Raw genomic sequence first — 23,670 nt, 5'->3', positions numbered from 1 at the left:
GAAAAAGGTTTAGAAGCTAGTATCATCTTGTTTCTCTATGGCAGTTTAATTTATAACGTAAAATAGAATGCAACATTCTAAAACAAAATTATATAGGAAACTTCTACTAATATCAGCATTTCAAAGAGGGACACAGAAAGGTAAGGTAGAAAGGAGCTCTGGGGCAAGACAGACATGGATTCCAATCTCAGCCCTGCCAGTTACTAGCTATGTGAACTTTTGGCAAGTTACTCAACTGCTGTCGTCCTTGGCTTCAGCATCTGGAAAACAGGAGCATTTATGACCCAAGAATTAAATGAGATAAGACGTTTAAAGTTGGTTCCTGACATGTAGTGGGACTTAATAAATTTTAATTCCTTTCTTATCTCTTCCTGTTTTCATTGAGGGTTTATATTAAATAATTCAAAATTAAATCTACTTTACAAATTTTTAAGGCTTAAAATAGAAGTATATACATTAAAGCACTGTTGCCTTAAATACATATAAAAACTTTATTTCCCTCATAGTACCTTCACAAATACCACCTTATATGTCATCATAACAGTATTAAAGGCAGACATGACTATCTTTACCTAACAATTAAAGAAAGTAAAACTCAGACTTTCAGCTAGTAAAAGGCAAAGCCAGATCTAGAACCAAGATCCCAAAACCTTCCAGTCCAATCATCCAATTCATGCATATTTTCACTAAACAACTTGTAATTTAATTTTGTTCATGGTCTGCATCCATAAATCACTAGCACACATGTCAAGTCAAACAGTTTCATGCTTTATATTATAAATAAGACTTTTAAAACTTGCAAAGTTGAAAATATTTTATTCTAAGGTAGCACAAGTCTAGAATTACTTTATTAAGTAAGTTTCAAAAGGTCTAAGGATCACCTTATAGGCAGGATCTACTGAGAAACTAAACAGAGTACAGAGTAAGCATATATAAAACACAGTATTTTAAGTTGAAATCTGGCTTCAAAATTTTCTGTAGAAAATTGAGAGTTGACTTTCTACAGTAAGATAGCCTGCTCTTTCACCAAATGAGCTTAATAAGAATTTAAAGTTAAGAACTTGTTCTGGTTATAAGGCTTGAGAGTTTCTTTCTAAACACAGAAAATTCAAAATATAGGAGGAGAAAAATAAAAGTAAACAATGTATATGTTGATCAACAGATCTTACTCGTAACAAACTGTATCAAAAAAACTTATATGCATTATATGGATATATGCCTTTCAAAAACTTAACACAATCCAGTTCTTCAGTTTATATCTGGTAATGGTAGGTCTGAAGAGCTACATATAGTCTAATCACTACAAATTGAAAATTTAATTTTCACATATAAATTAATTATTAAAAAAAACTTACCAATATTTTTGATGTATAAGCACAATTCACAGAAATTCCTGTTACAAGATAGGACAAAATATTTGGTGGAATAGCTTCTGGTTCAGGAATCTTTTTATAATGTTTTTCATTTATGTAAGCTTGAACAACTGTCATTCTGTTCATTGTCAATGTTCCTGTTTTATCTGAACAAATAGCTGTAGCATTTCCCATGGTTTCACAAGCATCCAGATGCCTTACTAAGTTATTATCTTTCATCATTTTCTAAAAAAAAAAAAAAAGGAAAAATCTAGTTAAGCTCCATATAAAACCAATCACTTCATTACATTAAAATGATTATAAACTGCTTTAAAATCAGAATTAAAACTTTCAGTTTAAGCACCAATTTAATACTGGAAGAATTTTAGTATACCTGACCTATTCAAATAAGCTCAAGAGAGTACTAGCTTTCTGTGGTTTCAATCACTTTATCGCTACATAACATAACCTAGTAAACGAATACAGATACCTGTACCCACACACAAATCACGTGCACTATATGCCTCCAACAGCTTCTGCAAAGTGTCCCTGCATTACAAGAGCAACCACAATCTGTGCTATGTACAGAGGTACTTACAGCCATGCAAGAGTGTATCACATTTAAGGATTAAGCCTCCTTATTAAGTGGAAAACAAAAGATTCTTGTATCAAATCACCAAGGAAAAAGTAGCTTTTATCAGTTAAAATAGAGAGTTTGTGGGCATGTAGTTGCCTGATTTTTTTTTTTTTTTTGACTCTGATAGATTAACATATCAGAACCAGAATGGGTCATTTTATCTTTTCCATATGCTGGTACACTTGGTATTCTCTTCCTTACAAACATCTCTTCCTATTATTTACAAGAACAAAAAAGACAGTTTCTAAAAAACCAAGAGTTTTCACTAAAACTAAAAAGTATCTAAGTTAAAATGCTTGACAATTCTCAAAACATATGTGGAATGGGTTAAAAATTATAGTTATTTTACAAAGTGTGTTCCATGACTACTAATACGCAAAACACTGCAAAAAACCGGTTCCTTGAAGAAATAAACATGGTGAAGATGTGTACCTTCCAAAATACCTGTGACTTGCATTAATATTAAAGATTAAAAGAATGAAGATCTTCAGTAAAGAAAATGTGTTCAATTTTGCAAAACTCTAACAGAGGATCCATAAAGACTACATACCTCAGTGAAAAGAACAGTTAATTGCTAACGTTTGGGCGAAATAAACTTTTAATAAAAGTTTAAAAAACAGTAGTTAAAATGCTCTTATTTTCTATTAAAGGAACACAAATCAATCCTGCTTATATCTTTTTGATCAACTGAAAAATTAATAGGGCTGGCCCCACGGCTTAGCAGTTAAGTGCGCGCGCTCTGCTACTGGCGGCCCGGGTTCGGATCCCCGGGCGCGCACCGACGCACCACTTCTCCGGCCATGCTGAGGCCGCATCCCACATACAGCAACTAGAAGGATGTGCAACTACGACATACAACTATCTACTGGGCTTTGGGGGAAAAAAAAGGAGGATTGGCAATAGATGTTAGCTTAGAGCCGGTCTTCCTCAGCAAAAAGAGGAGGATTAGCGTGGATGTTAGCTCAGGGCTGATCTTCCTCAAAAAAAAAATGTATCACTTTGATACATTTACCATTTTATTTTTGAAACAAAAGATGTGAAATGCTTGAAAAGAAAATAAACTCAATAAGCAAAAATTATTCTTATCATGATAGATCTATCATAAACTACCTGGCAAAACTGGAGATAAGAACGTTGGAGGAGAAACTATGACTAATTATATTGCTCACTGTCAGCAATGCTCCTTAAGGAGAACTGCTAATTAACATTAGAAAATTGACAAGAACAGCATTCTTCCATTAAGTATAATTTTATTCATGAAGCCATTTTGAAAGAAAGATCAAGTCCAAGCTAAACATTTTCTAAAAAAAAATCCAATTCACCTTTTCCATATAAGAAATAAAATTGATAAAAATAAATTAATAATCTTCAAACAGATTATTACTTTTGGTAAAGAGCAGCCAGCAAAGCCATCGAAACTCATTTTTAAGCATTCTACTTGGAAAACAAGAAGGATTGAGCTACTGTAAATCGAGTGGTCAGAGAAGGTGACATTTGAAGAGATGTGAATAAAGTAGGCGAGCAGATGATTCAAACGAATGAACAAGTGGGCCGGGAGGTGAGAAGATCGCTGGGATATTTGAGGAACAGCAGGAAGGCGGGTGAGTTTGGACCAGAAGGAGAGAGAGGCAGGAGACGAGCATCAAGAGGTAAGTAAGAGCCAGACGGGGCAGAGCCCTGCAGGCTATAAGGAGCTTGGATTTTATTCTAAGTGTGTTAAGAAGCCACTGGAGAGTTTTACACAAAGAAATAATATGATCTGGATTATTTTTTTAGAAACACAAGTCTACCTACCATGTGAAGGCTCGACTGTGGGGTGATAGGGGTGGAGGAGCAGAAATAAGGAGGCCGCAGAAGATCAGACACCAGTGAACCCTCTTGCTCTTGTACCAAATGTAAATGACAAACGTTCTTACTTTAATTTTACAGATGGAAAAAAGGAGGGCACATGACTTGACATATAACTATCATACAATGCATATTAAGCCAATGCATATTAAGCCAGAACCCTGCCTAGCAGAGTTGCACTCAGTTTTGTGTCAAGGCTGCCCTCCCAGGAATGTGCGGGTCTCGATGTACAGAGATCTTCAACTGGGGGAAGGAGGAGGAAATCAATGACAGCATTTCTAAAGAAAACTGTGTAAGTTTACGGAAATCTAGTTTCAGAACCAGAAAGAAAAGAGCAACCAGATGTGCATTTTCTACACCAGCTGAGACTTTAAACTTAGTACACCTCCTTAACTATTTTCTACTTACCTTGACTGAATAAGCCAGGGAGATAGTGACTGCAAGTGGAAGACCTTCTGGTACAGCCACCACCAAAACCGTAACTCCAATAATGAAGAACTTCACAAAATATTGTATGTAAATTGGTGTGCACTCAGCGAGCCATGGCCTCTTCTGAACCCAGAATGTATCAATTACAAAATATAATACTAGAATGATAACTGTGATGGCAGACATCAACAAACCTTTCAGTATACAAAAAAAGAAAAATATAATTATTTAAATATTCCAGACACTACCCATTGTCTTTTACATATTAGCCACTGGAAGAATTATAACTGGTTTGGTAATATTCATTTTAATTTCTCTGAGAAACAGTTACCTCCCTTTCTGCACCTAACTCATCACATGACATTGTCAGATTTAATTTCTGCTTCCAAGTATAGCTCTGTCCCCAGGAGAGCTGGGAGAAAAGCATTTATGATTCTTAAACTAAATTATATCTTTGGGTCTTTGACTGAGGCTGAGACACAATAATAGGCAACGACAAGGAAACACCAAAAACTTAGCATAGACTGGTGCTTTCCATGTTGGCAACTTGCCTAATGCTGAAAGAGAAGTTGATGTGAGTCTGACAAATGGGGAGCATTGGAATTAAATATTCAACTCTACATTTTTTAGAAAAACACAAATTATCTGAATTATTATTTCTTAATTTCTTTTCATCTATCCTTAATGCTTTATTAACTTAGAAAACCAAGAATTAATCATGTATTACAAATCTTTGACCGCTCTATTTTATAGGATATTTAGTCCCTTATCAATGAACATTAAAATATAAGACACATCCACATATCTGGGTCTAATAACCCAATCTACTGTCTATTAAATACCATCACCATCGTAAATCCGCCCTTTTCCCCAACACTATATGAGTCGGTATTACCGTTTGGCTACATATTACAAAAAGCAAATATTTGCTATTAGATAATAAGCTTTTTAAGGACAGAAGCAAAAACTTCACTTTTCGCGACATATTCCTAGGAAGAGAATGATGCCATTTAAGTGATTTTAATAATACATGCTGATTTAGCCACACGTGTTCTTTTAACAAAGATGGCACTGCTGGAGGGCATGCTCTATTTTAAGCTCCGAGCTCTGCTTTTTTTTTTCCTCTAAAGAGTGGTTCCATTAACAGGAGTTTTCTAGGGACGGCAGTAGTTTAGTAACTTCGGCCTCACCAGGATGATGTTCTACCTAATCCATTCAATTTAAGTGAACCGTAACTTCTGGAAAAACAGATACCTAATTTTTTTTCATGGATAGTCAGTAAAAAGATGAGCAAAACATGTGGTGAAATTTCTTTTTATTAAAATATAGTTAGGTAATCTGTACTGAGTAACCTCACTGCTAGCCGTCTCTCTACGGCTCCCAGAAATTCACAGATGAGAGCACGGGCCTGTGAACTGGGACGACTCAGGCGCTACTCCTAACCCGACCACTCGTTACCTAGTCGAGAGAGGACACTTCCTACTAGTAAAATGGAGATAACAGCTCCCAAGCTGTAATGACATTATGAGGATCGACAATAACTCAAAAGGCCTGGTTCACTGTGGATAAAAATGAAAATATTTTTAACTCCCTTTCCACTCACAAAGCAACGACTTCCAGACTTAGATGTGTCAAAAGTTGATTTTTAAGCAGAAAGTTAGTGTATTTTAAAACAAAACACCTTCTTTTCTTCTATATATTATACCTGCTTTGCCAATCTGAACAGCCAGCTTTGTAAGTTTCCCTTGTAAAACAGACTTTTCCTTTTTTGGCAAATTTGCTTTCTTTTTGTCTTTTTCATCACCATCTCCACCTTCTTCACTCTTCAAAGGCTGCATTTCCATGGCTGCACCATCCTGGGCTTTTGCTACATTTAAGAGCAAATATAATTTCAGCACATTTTAAGGACACACAACTCTTAACATTTTCAAGCAATTTTTGAAAAAAATCAAGTTTCTTATAGAAACTAGAAAAGGTTAAACATTCAGCTTTGTGTGTATGCACGTGTATGTCTACCCAGAGAAAATAAGACAACAGCAACACTAGGTTGGGAAACTTTGAACCAGAACTGAGAATGCTGTGCTCGGTAACAGATATGAGGGTTAAGAAGAAAGACAAGGTCCTTAAACTAAGAGCTAAATCCCCAATCACTTCTCTTCCCAAGTGTTGTGTTAGATAATGAGACTCATTCCAAACAGCAGAAATCCCTCCCATATAAGTTATGACCATAATGTAGAACATTATGTATGAGCATACATACAGAGAAATGTACATATGCTTACAGATTCTTAAATAAATGCAAAAAACATTTGTTATATATTTTATTATGCATTTTTTGCTAGCAATTATATAGTAACCAATGTCAGAACACCCCAAACGCTTAAGTTTAAAGTTAACTACATCTGGATTTTTCTAAGTTTACTACCCTAAGTCGTAATTAAAATCTTATTATTTAACACTGTAAAGGCAGCAAGAGTAAGGCAGTGACAGGAAGAGAGGTTCCCCAAGTCAACATAGATTGTTGATTTTCTCTGTTACATGTATCCTACTTTTGGATGAATATAGTACACAGTAGATACATTTTTGGATATAATGAAAATAAGTTAACCGTACTTTTATCCTCCTGAATTTACCTTTGTTGCGATTCTCAATAGCTCCATCTTGTTTCTTATCTGTAGGAACAAAATGGGAATTAAAGCTTTCCAAGAGAAATGAATACAGCCCTGCTAAATTATGCAAACGTAGGTCACATTTCTATAACAGAACTGTTACACAATGGTGTGTGCGTTTGTGTCTGTGTACAGATTAGAAGCCATTTGGCTTGTAATGACCTGCTGGGGCAATCACTCCCTAGGTCTTGACCACGGGGGAACACTCCAAAATAATCTGGGGCATCTATTCTTGTTTGATTTCTCCATAAGACTTTATTCTTTTTTATGCTGTAATAAACCCAAATATGGTGCGAGGGGTTTTCAAACTAAATATAGATATAATCCTAAGAAAGCAGAAAAAGGCAGGGGTAGAAAGGGAGAAGGAATGTCATAGGAAGACAAGTGGCATGCAGGACAGCTTTGATGGAAATGAGAACAAAAACTATGTATAAAAGATGGGAGAGGTGTACAAAATAAGCCAGTAAGATTACCAGGTAAGGTAATTCCCAAACTAGCTTAGATGTGGAGAAAACAGAAAGATGAGAATGTCTGAAGCAACACAGTAATTAAGGAGGGCATGGGTCTACTGTTTGCAGTAGGTGGCATAATATTAAAAATGACAAAGAGGAAGTGGAACCATTCAGCCTACTTTTCCTCCAATTTCTCTATCAAGGAGAGCTATCTTCAAACTGGAAAATGTGGAACAAATATGGTCAAGAAGGAAGAGACGCTCAAGATAGATGAGGAGATAGTAGGAGAATACCTAGCTACTTTCAGTGAGCTCAAGTCTGGAGAGAGAGCCGACAGCCACATTCCAGACTTGGAGGGAACTGAAACAGATTACCCTGGACTGCTCTGGAGTGACCACTGAAGCAGTCAAGGGAATGCGAGGAGAGGTGGAAATCCACGGATGGAAAAATGGTGTTCCATTCCAAAAAAAGAAACCAAAATATTCCAAGAATCAGAAATGGTAGATAATCAGTTAGATGTTAATTCCTGGCAATAATCTTGACTGGATTAATAAAAACAGGGGTATAAGGCCTTAGAAAAAAGGGTGCTTATTGGAAAAGACACTGTGGGGTCAATAAGAATCAAGTCATGATACAAACTTCTCTTTCTTCTTTAATAGGGTCCATTGACTTTAGTTTCCTATAAATTAGGATCAACACAGTATACAGTTAAGAGCACAGACTCTTGAGCCAGACGAGAGGGTCTGATCTGCCACTTAGTGGATTTTTGACCTGGAGCAAGTTACACAACCTCCATAAGCCTCAGTTTACTCATCAGTAAAAAGAGTAATAGCCTTTACATCTTATGGTTGTGAGGATTAATGAGATTACGCATATAAAGCACTCAATAAATGGTATCATTACTACTGGTTTTCAAATTGCCTCACTCCACCTTAAGAAAGCCAAGGTGGCACACGGAAGGCTATCATGAGGACTGGGATAGGGGAAACCTAGAACGTGGGGCTTGCTATCCTCGCTTGCAGCCAGAACTTTTCAAACACATTTCAGTTTGAAATAAAGATTTCATAGCTAAAGACAAAACTCAAAGAACAAAACACCCAAATATTAAAAACACTCCTGTAGTTACAGCAAACCAAGATTTTAGCAAGGCAATTATTTTAGAAGATCTCAAAATACTTATGTGTGTGAGAGAAATATGCGCTTACTTTCCTAAGTAAAATTAAATAAATCTAAGTGGTTAAACCACAGTTAACTGCTGTCAACCTAGAGGGAAAAAACTCTGGAGGAGTGATCCTGAATGGGAGAAAAGGGTGGTAAAGCAGAGACCTAGAAGTAGGGTGGGGAGGGCTTCTTAAGAAAAGTACCATGCCCCTCAACTAAGTGATTGTGAGCTGTTTCCCTAAGTATGACAGAGTTCCTTACAAGATCCTTGCAGATAAACTATGGTTATGAAGTTTGTTGATGACAGATCACTTGGAGGGAGAGCAAATACAATGAATCAAAATAAAAAAACCTTGACAGTTAACGATGGGCTGAATATAACAAGACAAACATAACAGGTGTGAAAGTGAAGTCTTGTTCTTATGTCCAAAAACCAACTGCATAAGTACAGACTGGGAAATGTAAATGCCAGTAGAAAACCTGAAAAAGACTAAAAGCTCAATGGGGCCGAAGTGTGATATGGCTGACAAAGAAAGCTACTACTCAAGTAGCAGAAAAAACAAGCAAATAGAAAGTGCGAGTTGAATTCATTTTGCTGGGCAGATGACAGGGAGATTCTAAAACTGGAGGACTAACAGAATAAAAGCAATGGAAGTGTTCGAGGACATGCTGAATTTGTCTGGCCATGGTCAAGTGGATTGATGTATTCACTAAAGACCCTTCATAGACTATTAGGTCTAAAAGAAAAACTTCCCTTTGGTTAATTCTACCACTTGAAAGTACAATATTGGGTAATTAACTTTCTGTACAACTTTTCATTTCAGAATCTCATGAAAGAAGTGTATTTTTTTGTACCAGTTCTGACGATCTTGGTTGCCATATTTCCAAATACCAATTCTTACAGTAAATTGCTATTCTTACTTTTCTTTTCTTTTTTCTTCTCATCTTTCTTCTCTTCCTCTTCACCTCCAGCTCCAAGTAAGGTAAAGATAATTCCAGTTTGAGAATTTACACCTACAGCAGTAACTACCATTCTCCCAGAGCCTTCCATTACATGAGTACCTACGACGACAGAACACTTGTTTTTTATATTCAATAAGTATGACATTAAATAAAACCTAAATTCTTGTGCTTAAGGTTTTAACTCTGTAATAAGTCATATCTGAGTGCAAATCTCACTCTACCACTCATTTATCATGTGATGTTGGGCAAATTATAACATCTCAATTCCTCGTCTGTAAAACGGGGAGAACAGGTCCTACACTTTATAAAAACGAGACTCAGATGAGCCTATAAATGTAAAGTGCTTAGCACACTGCCTGGAATTTGTAGCGGCTCAATGAACGCTCAATATTTGTAATTATAATCTTATTATTATTAGAGACATTTCTCTGAGAAATACATTGCTTATAAAGAAATGTGCTTATAACCAAATAGATTCCACAGCAACAAATGCCATATTTCCCACACCCTACCCCACAACCTCTACCTAACCCAGGCTTTCTACTCCAGCCTGCCTAGATTACTGCAATAGCTTCCTAGCTAGTGTGTCTTTCCAGTTCATCCTGAAATCAGTTTTAATTTTCCTAAAATGTGATTTTATCATAAGCCTCTCACAGCTGAAAAACTTCTGACTCCACATTGCCTCCTGGATTAAGTCCAAAGTAGTCACCTTGAAATCAACCAACCTTTCAAACTTTTTCACCCACTACTCTAACAAAAAATTCCATTACAGAAAGCTAAAGAGCAGAGATGGGGACACTGATTCAATTCTGACCCTGTCCCTCACAGCTATCTTGCAAGTTGGCAGGCATTATATTCTTATTTTCTAGAAACTTGCCCAAGGTTACACAACTATTAAGTGGCAAGGCATAGATTCACTCCAGCTCTGTCACAGGACAGAGGGCATATTCTTCTTATAATAATACGCCCATAAACTTGTTTACAGTTCTCCGACTTGTGCCTCTACCTTCCTGCATCTTTCCTCACTCATTCAAAGGCTTCCCACCTCTCTATTCTAATATTTTTGTGAATTTCAAGTAGCTTCAAAATTTAACTTTTTTTTTTTATAAAACACTCAATAAAGTCTTCTTTACAGTTATCACTTATTTATTTGATCTCCTAGTTCACAACCATCTGGAGGGCAGGGTCTGTAGCACCTACCACCATCTTATGTACCAAATCAATGCTCAAAGGTTATTTGCAGAATAAGATCACAAAGCATACGTACTTACGTAAGTACTTATGAAAGTACTTACGTAAGTACTCCAGTACTTAAGAATTCATATTTGGCTATTAATTACTGAGTAACTTATCCAATATGAATTTTTTAGGCCTTTGATTTTCTTGTTTTTAAAAATCTATATTCTGAATATCTCACTATTAGCTTCTTTGCCAGTGAAAATGCAAGGGAAACAAGAAATGAAATTAAGGAGAGTGAAAATATTTATTGAGCAAGGACTATGTGTGAAAGACAGTTTGTTTCTTTAAACAATTCTGGCTTTCGGCGGATTTCAATTTTTTATGTTCTGTTTTTTCTTACCACAGGTAACCAGACGTTGGCAGTTAATGTGCTCAGGCAAAGTAAACAGTTTTTGTTCTGGTTATATCTCCATTGCTAACTGAGTAACTGCTTTTAAAAATCTAAATTTAAGAAGCCAAGAACAGCAGTGAGAGATGGCATCATGAGAATAAATTTAAAAATAAATGCATTTCATGTTTTTTAGTACATTTCTGGAACAGGGAAATAAATGCAGAAAAACTTTCCCACCCATACTGTGATAAGAGACTCTACAAAGTTATTTCAGTCTTTTCTTAAACATGGAAAATTTACAGAGTTCTCTTGGTATACTTGGTGTCTTAGGAACCTGAGTCTACCTAAACTTACCAGCCATCTCTATTAAAACAGAAAAGGACCAAAGTTCAGTTAAAGGGTGTCAATCTGAATAGCTAAGCACTGTGTAAATAAGCTAGATGTACATGAAAGTTCATGAAGTATATATCCCGAAAAGGCAAGAGCAGACTATCTCCGTTCACCTAATATCATGGCCCAGTTAGTCTAGGCTATCTAAGCTATGATTAGATAGCTTCCCTCTCCTTTGGAAAGATTATAGATTTTATTTGGTTAACAGTAACTAAAGTTTCTTAGAAGTATGTCAAGGAATAAGTATACATTATACTTAAATACATTATATACCCAAGATATTTCTATTTGGAATGAATTACAAGCACATCAATATAAAGAAAAACCCAAATAGAGTATGAATGTTGTTAGTGGTATAGGATACTGTAGGTATACAAATCTCAAGATTTTTTCAAAGAAACCTAAGTCTACATTATAACTGAAACTTTTACCCTATTTATTATGGTGTTTAAAAATATATATATAGTCGTGCATCGCTTAACGATGGGGATATGTCCTGAGAAATGCATCGTTAGGCTATTTCTTCATTGTGCGAACATCATAGAGTGTACTTACACAAACCTAGACGGTATAGCCTACTACACACCTAGGCTATATGGTACTAATCTTACAGGACCACCATTGTATATGTGGTCTGTTGTTGACTGAAACATTGTTATGCAGTGCATGACTGTACATGTAATTACATTGATTTTTAGTGGCGGGGTATTTTGCAATAAGCTTTTTGGCACATAGGTGCAAATCTTAAAAAGGTAATAGTTAAACTTAGGTATGTGTCTGAAGTTGTAATTCTAACTTAACTGACCCTTGGCACAGGTTTGACTTTGGTTTCAGTAAAACTATGTTCAACTAAGTAAAAAGTTTACAGAGAAGGACTGAAAAACTATAGCTGCCAAGTTATTAAATAGTTAAATCAGTAGGAATCTCCCTACAATGTATAAAATGTTAGCACTCCATTAACATCTGAAAGTGATAACAGAAGACAAATAGGCAACATTTTGCTTCCTTCAAACTCTAGTATAATTCAATCTAACAAACAAATTTAGAACAATTGTCGTACAGACAATTTAAAAATTCTATAAGGAATAACAGAAAATCAAGAGTAGGAACCTGGAAATCAAAAGCTAAAGAACTGGCATGCTTTTGGAGTCAAGTTGTGGTACTATGACTTCCTCTCATTCATCACTTTATAAGGCAGCTTGTAATTTTCCCCATCAGTCCTTCCACTTCATTTCCAAATAACCTGAGGTCAAGCTGTCACAGTTAGGGTTTTATAAGAGCCTCCCAAGTAGACACTCACCTCCCCATTTCAAATAAATCCGTCCCTTCTCCATTCTCAGAACATGTCTTAACTATGTACAAATTCAATCCTGCCTAGTAGATGTGGTGCTACTCCTGGACCTTCTGTTTATTAGTCATATCATCTTAGAGAAATAGATTATGTTTCACTCATTCCTCAGTAGTTAAATGAGGGAGTTGGATTAGGTAAACTTGAAGGATTTTATCAGTTCTTAAAAAAAAAAAAACAAAAAAAAAACCCTGCCCTTTGTAGGCTATCATAGAGAATTCATTAATTTACTTTAAACACAATCATTCTTTAATTTTCTACTTCAATAAGGCCGTAAGAATAAATGTGATACAGAAAAACTGAACAATTCAATAGAGATCATTAGGCTTATATTTTAGTTGTACCATTACACTAACATGAACTAACACTAACTCTCAAATCTCTTTACTTTTTGGACTCAGTTTCCACATTTGTACAATATAGCTCTGGACTCAAAGATCTCTAATGTCTCAGCCAGCTTACAAAAAAAAACATCTCTAAGGATTATAAGCGTAGAAGCTAACATAAAATACAAAATCCTCTTCACATTATTGGCTTTCAAGGAAAGTGTGTTTGCTGACAATGGTATAAAGTTGTAGAGGAGGAAAAAGTTCAAAGTTGTAAAAGAAATTCATACCTGATAGAAGTAACGGATCCTTATCTAAAGACTTCTTAACATGATCAGATTCACCAGTCAATGAGCTTTCATCAATTTTAAGATCATTGCCTTGAATAAGTATGCCATCAGCTGGAAGAAGATCACCTAAAACAAAAAGCAATGAATTGCTAAACTGTAAACAAGACTGCAATAATATTACAGCTAGTGTAAGGTGGATTGCTCTTCTTCACTTACCATATTTCACTTGAGCAATATCTCCAACAGTAATGTCAGCTACAGGAATCTGAATGACCTGACCACCCCTGATGACTGTGAACTTCTGTTCTTGCTCAATTCGACTCTGCAAACCTCTAAACTGTTTTTCCTTACTCCAGTCATTGAAAGCTGTTACTAACACCACACACACTACTGACAAGAGGATTGCAGCTCCTTCAATCCAACCAGTTTCACCTTCACCTTCTTCCTCTCCAACAGAAACCTGTCCACAAACTATTTGGAAAGAAAGAAAATGCTTATCAAAAATGATTCTGAATTGACGGCAACAGACATGTAACAAGTTAATTACAATGTTTATATACCCCATTTATTTTACTTATAGCTCTAAACACCAAATTGAACTCAAAGCATTCCATAACGACAAGAATGCTTCCTATGTCAATTTCAAGTTCCCTGCCTCTGAAGATTCTCATCCTCAGGATAGGGAGGGAGTCTAGGGTACTAGTTAAGAGTAAGGACACTGGGAAAGATTAATCTCAGCCCTAAGGCAAGTTACTTATTTTTGAGACTTGGTTTCCTCATCTGTCAAATTAGGATACCACCACCTACCCCAGAGTTGTGAGGATCACAGGAGAGGACACCTGTAAAGTAGGTAGCGCAGTGGCTGAAACATCCTTTGCACTCAACCAATGATTAATGCTATTATATACATTACATATGGTAGGCAAGACATACATGAAAATTCAAATATTATGTGCTACCCACGAATCATGCTTACTTAACTGTATCATTTTTACTGGAGTATAATCAAAGCTTGGCTTTCACAACATGAGAAGTTAAGCAAAGTGCTAATCGTGAATTCAACTATTTGAGCACCTACTCTAGCAGCCAGACACTATTTTAGGAGCTAGGGAAACAGCAATGGATAAGACACACAAGGTCCCTCTCCTCATGGAACTCACACTCAGATTGGTAGGTGTGGATGATGTATGAAGAATTCAGATAATAAAACACAAATAATTAATTTCAGATATTGTTAAGTGCTATGAAGAAAATAAAACATGATGATGTGCTACCAAATAAAGACAGAGGGCTAAGTGTGGTTGGGTGAACAGAGAAGGCCCCTCTGAGGTGTCCATGACATTTGAACTTGGAGCCAAATGGTAAAAGGGAACCAGCCATATAGATCTAAGAGAAGAGCATTCTGGGGAGAGATCAGAGTCAGTACAAAGGCTCTATGACAGAAGAGTTCAGAAAAAGATAAAGGAGGGGAAAAAAACAAAAACTCAAAACAGTAGGGTCAATAATGGTGAAAAAATAAGGGAATAGTGCTTTTTAGACTTCGGGCTATAATCTATTTGTGAGTCTAAAATCAGTTCAGTGGCTCATGACTAGCATTTTGAAAAATGAAACAGAACAAAATAGAAAGGATCTACATGTAGTAATGGAAAGTATTGTTTCTTGAAAGCTTACTTATAAATTCACATGAAGAAATATGTTCTGCATCCCTACATAAAGTAACTTCTTACTGAGGGTTGAGTCGAAATCTCTGAAAGTCAATGGTTCTCTCAGGACAGACAAAGCAGGAAGAGGATTATTGAGAAGAAAAGAATAAGTTAATGAATGACACCAGAAATGACTGAAGCACATTCCAGAATAGTGAGCATGAACTGAAGAGAGGATTTGAGGTGCAAGGGTACTGAATAAAAATTAATCTGGGAGAGGTATGTGAAGGGAGACTGGAGTAGAATCAACTGGAGATGAAATGGAAGGGATGATGTGAACACTCACAAAAAATATCCTTAGGACCATCAGTAGGATTCAGCCAACAACGAGTATAAAGCAAATTCTCCAAAGGAGACGGCAGGATGATCCAATTCAGAGTGCCAGCCCCCCCCAGCCAGATACTAAAACTTCTATTTTAATTATACTGAAACTGAAGAAATGACCATATATCATTTCATACAATAACCAGTTAAGTGAATTTACGGTTTACATTATTTTAAACAGTAGAAGCTGTAAGGACAGCTGCCCCTTACCCCTCCCCCTGCCCAGAAGATAGGCTTTGCTCTCTGAATCATATAAAGCAAGTCTGGAGTCAAGAACAGATGAAGGTTGAAATACCATGTTGACCACTTTCACCATCACAGCTAAAATATTATCTTCCAAATGAAGCATTTCAGTGGGTTTTGATGTCATTGGTTAAAAATATAAAAATGCAATACTTTAGAATAGTGTGCAAGAACAACAGACTGACATCAGAAGATGGAATTTACCAGTCATACTGCAACAAAAACCTCTGCATAACTAGTGAATGGGAGTGAAGATAAATATCATGATTTAGTGAGTACACTCTTCCACGTGGATTTGCCTAAGGTTTTAGTTTCTTTTTCAGAAACAGAGACATTAAAACCAAGCTCTGAAATAAACCAACCTTAGACCCAAATCAGGTTAAAGCAAGATTATAAAATATAATAATGTATATTCAATCATGCTATCAATAATGATGTTTTATGGCTACTAAAAAAAAAATCAAAACTTTAAACTTTATTTCATCTTTTTAATTTTTTAATTTCTATTTTTATATATGTTTAAAAATACACACATTACATATAGTTACAAATATATATAATTAATAAATGCATTACACATATATATAATTCATAAATGCATCATTTGGAGATACGTGCTTGGATTTCTTTTCCTGATAGATAGGGTAAATAACCAAAAAAGTTTAAAGATCAATGCAACAGAGGTTAAGGGTGAAGGAATTGTGAGACAATTATTTAATTTTCAGTTTTAAATCTCACCTGCATATTTACAACTAAACTACTGAATATTTCAAAAGAGAACTCGAAACAAGTTAATGACATATTTCCCTTCATATATAGGTCTATATTATATTACGCAAAGTTAGAATGATCTCGAAATAGACAGTAGTAAAATATTTCTAGAAATTGAATCCTTTTCCTATTGATGAACATCACAAATTTTTAGAAGAGCTGCAGGTAAAAAATAATCCCAAAATCAAAGTGAAGAACAGACTGTAGTTTACCAGTCATATATGAAAAAAAGTATTTTAACAATGTTTTTAGTAAAGTGCAAGTATAAACAAACAATAAAAATCGATTTTACCAAAGGCGTTCCCTTGTAAATATATTCACCTGAAAGAGATGCACAATCTAAATTCAGTCTATGTTCTCTATCACAAGGTAAATATTCTATTCTAAAATCCCCTACTTGAGCTACTTCTTGGGTGATGTATCAAGTGTATGCATCAATAGCATAAAGAAGCAGTTCTCCAAGCGTTGTCCAGGAACTCCAGGGGGATCCTTGAGGTCAAAACTATTTTTATAATCAGACTAAGATGCTATTTGGCTCACAGTTCATGAACATATAGAGTGATTCTCCAAAGACTACATTACATGCGCTAAAACAGCACCATGAATACAGAAGCAGACAAGAATCCAGTTATTTTCAATTAAGCCAGACATTAGATACGATGAAATGAAAAACACCACTACTCTTTTTATTTCATTTAAAACTTCATTAATAATCATAAAAATTACGATTATATATTTATTATCACAGTTATCTTAAAATGCATTAATATTTTTAAATTTATCAGTTTTAATTTAGAATCTGGTAAATATCTACAGATGTAACTCACATAATCAAAGCTCTTTGGAGTCCTCAATACTTTGAGTGTAAAAAGGCCCTGAGACCGAAGAGTCTGAGAACCACTAGTACACTAGTGACTATAGATTTATTTATGGTCTGAGTCATAGTGCTTATTTTCACACAAAACAGTACCAGTAAGAAACTGTGATAATTTAGATTTCTATGACTGTAGATTTACAATGAATGGGTTTCCTTTTAAGCAAGTTACTACTTCTTAGTGTTATAACATGATGAAAAGAAACACGAAGTACATTAATAAATGTTAAAAAAATTAAACTGCAAACACTAAACAACTTATCAGCATGGAGAAAAAATATCTTTATTTTATGAACAACTTCTAGCAGATTTTGAGTCTCTTTAAAGTGCCTTATGACACTGACAACTCGATTATCTTTCCAGTTGCATCTAATACCATATCTCCTTAAGCAAATTTAATATAGGGTCTGTCACTACATCCTATAAATGAAGCAGCCTGAATTCCAAAAAGATTTGTTCCAGACCTTGTTAGTAACAAAATCCACTCCCACTGAAAATATTTTCCTTTAGTTTTTTTAGTCTTCGAAGAAAAATGTTAAAATTTTTTTAATAATCTGCTAACTTAATTCTAGAATACCAATTCCTCGTATTCCTTAATGACAGTTGGGTAAACTGCACACTAAAGAATTTATCTGTATGTTGCTAAACATGGTATGCCCTCCTTTTTCAGATAAAAAGACACACATGTACACATCCTCACTTACCCACACATGCACACATACACACATATACACAAAAACATATTTTTAAAATCTGGGAGGATATATATCAAAATGGTATAGCAGTAATCTCTAAGAAGTGAGATTTTTGGTGAATATTATTTCCTATGAATTGTCATTTTCCCCCCTAATTTTTCTACAGCAAAATATGTACTATTTAGCTAACAAAAATAAATAAAAGTTTTAAAAATAATTAGGTTCAATACTCATAAGAATATTGCCTAAGTCTTTTCTTATCTACATTAGTGATTGTCAACCACAGGCAATTTTGTCCCCTATGGGATACCTGGCAACGTCTGGAGACATTTTTGGTTGCCTCACCTGGGGAGTGATACACTGAACATGGCAACAAAGAATGTTCCAGTGCAAAATGTCAAAAGCACTGCTGCTGAGAAACTCTGATCTCCACTGCTCTCGGATAAACTGGCTTATTCTGTGACCAACATTCTCCAAAAAAACAAGTTCTCACATGAGCTCTAGGCATACCTCTGAAGGAATTACTTTAAGTGATTACCTAAGCAAACTTTGGGAGTTAGCAAATATTTGTTAAATTCTTCATAACTTGAAAGGCATAAGAATGAAGCTTTCACAAAAAAAATATTTTGGTGAATCACTCTTCTGATACATAAAATAAAAATTGGTTCACTCTATAGCTACTTCAATATAGTGACCAAAACCCAAGCTAGATTTCCTATCAATTATAGAATGTACTGTCAGGAATATCCATTTTAAATAAATTTTTTTAAAAAGAGAAGAAGAAGAAATTTAAAAGAGAAATGAAGGACATAGAAAGGTGAGAGAAAATAAAACTATCTATAGCTACAAGTTAAAGCAGATCTACCCTTCTATAATGTATTTTTCCATTGGTCAGGATACTCTGTAGTATAAACATTTCTAGAATGGCAAAGAAATTACCCAAATCATGTATATAGCAAATAAGGATTTGACAAGTAATGGATTGGGGAAGAGAGTAGAATTTTGCTTTCGTAATGATTTTCCTAAAGATTAAAAAAAAAAAAACTAATTAAAAACTAATTATTTCACAATAGTGTTCTAAAGAACTTAAATCCCTGTGATGGCACAGACCACATCATATATATGGCTTAGCTCCTTACTAGACACACAGTATGCATATACGGGCAGTTATTTAACCTCTGCGTCTCACTGTAAAATGGAGGTGACACTATGTCATAGGGTTATTGCGAAAATTATCTGAGGTATTTAAAGAACTATTAAAAGCACTATTAGAATGGTGCCTAGCACACAGCAAACAGTCAATAAATGCTGGTCTGCTATTATTATTATGTATCAAGTAAGTAAATGAGCTGAACTTAGCACCACGCATAGTAGTCTTTTTTTTCTCCCCAATTTACTTACGTGCATTATCCCCTTCTGGAGGCTGATAAAAAGAAAGGCCCAACGATACTAAGGCTGCAATTTCTAATATAATTAAAGTGACATCTTGTAATGCTTCCCATACTAACTGAAGAAAAGTTTTTGGCTTTTTAGGAGGTATAAAGTTCTTTCCAAACACTGCTTCTCTTCTCTCTATATCTGCAGGGTTTCCACTTAAACCTAATAAAAAGAAAACAAATTTCAGTGAACAGTTTTACTACTTACAAATGAAAATATCTATTTTATTCAAAACACATTCATTTGTTACACTTTAGGTTCCAATTCATAAGACCCTATCAAAATGGTTTATCTTTGTGCATCAGACTAAGTGTACAAAATGTAAATCACTGAAAAACATGTGCAGTGCTTTAAGAGAACATTTTGATCAGATAACTCAAGATTGGATTAAGAATTTTCACTTTTCCAAACTGCTTATTTTTGATCATTTTGTCTTATACTGTCTCACAGACTGCTTAAGACCAGAAGTGATTGGCAGCTTGGTGGTTTTATATTAGAATTAAACATTTTCCTGACCTTTACTTATTATGTCTTCCCTCCAAAATGGGGGACGTATATAAAGGTATTTATTTGATCAACTTGTTGCGTCGTAGTTAACTTAATCAGTGGAAGTCTTTGCTTTTCACTCTTATTCACTGAAGAACAATGAAAAGTTAATTCTTATAAGCTCTAAAACTTCTCTACTAAAATGTCTGTTATACTCGGATTGATAAAAGATTTGCAAGTCACAAAAAACAGGAGACTTAGGACGACCTTTCAAGTTTTACTTTCAGGATTTCTTTCCAACTGAAGAAAGACGTGGTGGTGCTAGTGACTGACCGCACCTATGTCACCATACGGGAAAGGGTACACTGTAGGACCAATATTTATTGCTTGGAGTGTGCAGTCAGAAAGCTACGAAGAAAGAGGGTAAGAGACAGTTGGATGGACATCAATTTTGCCTTTCCTTCACCCCAACAAGCAAGCCCTCCTCTAATTTAAACCTGCTAGTCCTGTCCAACCTAGATATACCTCAATTAGCTAAAGCAAAGTATGTACACATATGCATTATTGTGGGGGTCTGAAAACACCGACAGCAGTGACAAATGACATTTTTCCTTTGTCTAAGAATATCGAAGAAGGGGGCAGAGACACCATGATGATACAACGTTTAAGCTATCATCATAAATTCAAATTTATAATTAACTTAATTAACTTCAATTCTTTTTTTGGGCAAGAGCTCATTCTAAGAAAACATCAAAGGAGGAAGACAGGAAAACAGCAGATTACTGGAAGACTCTTGGCTTTAAGTGTTTTAGCTATTAATCTCAACCTGGAGGCAGGCAGAAGGCTGAGAGAGAACAAAGAAAGTTCATGTTAAAATAAACAATGAGAAAGAAATATATAGATTTTAAAGTAATTATTTACTTTGTTAAAGATAGCAAAAAAGATTCCATAGAATGTTTTTTTCGCTAGTAACTGTAACAAAGTTGGGTCCATACGGGGCAGTTCAGAAAGCATTTTATATTTCTGATGACAAAAGTCATCAACTGAAAGCTTCTATAGAGCTGTAGGCTTTGAGACAATAACGAAAAGAAAGCCAGTAAAGGACTGTAGTAACTGTGATCAGGGAGAAAGATAATATGAGAGAAGAAACTTGCAAATTATAATTTAGAATCCACACACTGTTTCTTCAGACTAGGGCAATGCTCCCCAACACATCTGGCTGCAAACAGTTAACACGGGTCCATGGTTTAATCGAGGGACAGGGTAATCAATGTAGGGAGGTTTTCCACAAAACAAAATTATTTGTTTTAAAGAACTATATTTTGAGATGTTCTGAGATTAGGTGCTCACTGCTTTTCAAATTAAATGTCCTTTCTTTCATGAAAGGATGATATTAGACAGTGGGTAAGTTTGTCTGTCTTATGTTCTAATGCCCTTATTAGCAAAAATAAAAGATTGCTATCCCTCCCAGCATCAGTCTTCAATTTTTTCCAAGAAGTTTGTTTGAAGATATTGGTTCTATCAGTTGAACTCACACTTAATAGAGCATATCATTAATTACATATATAACACCTGGTAGTTTTATATATCACTATATAACTATAAAAATAAGTGATCAAATCTTAACTTATATTGGTTATAACACAGGCCAATATTTTATGTTAATGCTGAAAAGAATAGCCATAGAGCTAAACACAGCTTAAAAATGCCTGTTGGAGGGAATCTGGGAAGTAAAAACACAGTTGGTCCTAAAGGTTATTATAATTCTTCTATCCTACCACCACTCATACAAGCACACACCTAGGTCACTACACCAATAAAGCTGTCTGGTTTAGGAATTAGAGGACATATGTTCCAGTTCATCTACTGAAATCTTGCGCAAGTCACTTAACCTCTTTGGAGGTTGACGGGGAACATTATTAATATTTGTTGGTATAACTAACAGAATTGTTTTTGAAAGACCAAAGGAGAAGGTACAAAATATGTACATCATAAACTACAGGGTCATAGTTACTAAGCAAACTAAGGGGGAAGACGAGTTACAAACTGAACACTACAGGTTTTAACTCCATTTTGGTGGCAATACATTTCCATTAATATAAAATAATAAACTTACAGAATCTAAATATAATGAAGTCAACAGTTTTGTAACAATAGTCTGTCCTCCACCAGATAGTTACTGAACATCCACTACTTCCAGGTGCTGTCCTACATCCTGAGGAATCAGCGAGAACAAGGCAAGTCCTACATTCAGCAACCTTATATTATACTGGAGGGAGACAAAGAGATAATTACAATAAAATGGAGAAAAGATTGGCATTTATTCTAAGTGCAATGGAAACCAGTAGAAGATTTTATAGTAGGGTAATGATAACTAATCTCACATAAATAGTTGTGTGAAGGATAAACTAAAGAGTGCAAGAGTGGAGGAAAAAGACCAGTTGGGAGGCTGTTGCAGGACAAAGTAAGTGATGATGGTGGCTAGCATCTGGGTTTTAGAAGTGGAGGCAGAGTGACTGGACCTGCCAGGTATCTTGTAAGGAGATGACACAGAATTTGCTTAAGAATTAGACAGGATGAAAGAGAAAGAGAAGACTAAGAATGACGTAGATGTTTTTTTTTTGTCCGTGCCCTTAAGTGGATGGGTGGTAGAGACATATACCAAGACAGGGCAGGCTTTGGGAATTGCATGATTGGGTGGATAAAGGGAGGCAGGAATTAATGGTTTTGTTTTATAGACTTAAACACGAGATGCCCATTACACAAACAAATGGAGATGTTTGTAGACAGCTAGCTAGTCATTTTCAGAACTAAGGGAGAGGTCTGAGCCAGAGTCATCAATATACAGACAATTCTGGAGGCATGGGCCTGATGAGAGCTCCTGAAAGCTAGAATAAGTAGACAAGAAGAGAGCAGGGCTGAGGTGAGAGCCTTAGAACACTCCAACATTTGATGGTCAGATAGGAGAAGAGACGCCAAAGGCAACTGAGAACAAACAGCAGGAGGTAAGGGGGGCAGGCACAAAAACAGGTTTGTGTAGTACTACGGAAGCCCAGAAAAGGAGTTTTAAAAAGATGATGTGGCTTACAGCAACTAGAAGGATGTGCAACTATGACATACAACTATCTACTGGGGCTTTGGGGAAAAAAAAAGGAGGAGGATTGGCAATAGACATTAGCTCAGAGCCAGTCTTCCTCAGCAAAAACAGGAGGATTAGCATGTATTTTAGCTCAGGGCTGATCTTCCTCACAAAAAAAAAAAAAAAAGATGATGTGGCTGACTATATGAGATGGGGTTACAAAGGTTAAGTAAGATGAAGACAGAGAATGGACAACTGACTTTCGCTAGTGGAGGCAGATGACCTTGATAAGGAATCTTCCAGTGGAGTGGTGTGGAAGAAAGTTTGATTAGAAACAACTGAACAGAGAATGCTAAGTGGAAACAATGACTATAGATAACATTTTTCCAGGAGTGTGATGCAGTGGGGAGAAATAAAGCAGTAAAGGTGAATTTAAATGGGTAAATAAAACCCATTTTGTTTTTTTAAAGATGAGCCATAGATTTTAAGGCAGGTTATTTACCAATGGGAACGATCAAGTAAAGGAGACACTGATGATACACGAGACACAGGCTAATGCTGGAATAAAGCCTTTGAAGAGGCAAGAGGGAACAGAACCCAGGGCATGGGTGTTAATCTAGGTG

General features: G+C 35.5%; 1 protein-coding gene across 6 annotated transcripts in view; it reads right to left on the bottom strand.

Annotated features, from left to right (window-relative positions):
• Positions 1-23,670, bottom strand: part of ATP2B1 (ATPase plasma membrane Ca2+ transporting 1) — a 121,217-nt gene that overhangs the window by 34,751 nt on the left and 62,796 nt on the right. For all 6 annotated transcript variants that reach the window (XM_087449116.1, XM_087449115.1, XM_087449114.1 and 3 more), the window contains 8 exons: positions 19,447-19,644; positions 13,652-13,906; positions 13,436-13,561; positions 9,470-9,610; positions 6,900-6,938; positions 5,972-6,133; positions 4,246-4,460; positions 1,356-1,598 (listed from right to left, as the gene is read on the bottom strand). In XM_087449116.1, the coding sequence (XP_087305242.1) occupies positions 1,356-1,598; positions 4,246-4,460; positions 5,972-6,133; positions 6,900-6,938; positions 9,470-9,610; positions 13,436-13,561; positions 13,652-13,906; positions 19,447-19,644 (1,379 nt within the window). The remainder of the gene's footprint in view (positions 1-1,355; positions 1,599-4,245; positions 4,461-5,971; positions 6,134-6,899; positions 6,939-9,469; positions 9,611-13,435; positions 13,562-13,651; positions 13,907-19,446; positions 19,645-23,670) is intronic.

The sequence above is a fragment of the Ceratotherium simum genome, chromosome 25, assembly GCF_057802395.1.
Source record: "Ceratotherium simum simum isolate JZ-2026a chromosome 25, ASM5780239v1, whole genome shotgun sequence".
Taxonomy (NCBI): Eukaryota; Metazoa; Chordata; class Mammalia; order Perissodactyla; family Rhinocerotidae; genus Ceratotherium; species Ceratotherium simum.
Note: the sequence above shows the minus strand (reverse complement) of the source record. Positions and strands in the feature narration are given on the sequence as shown.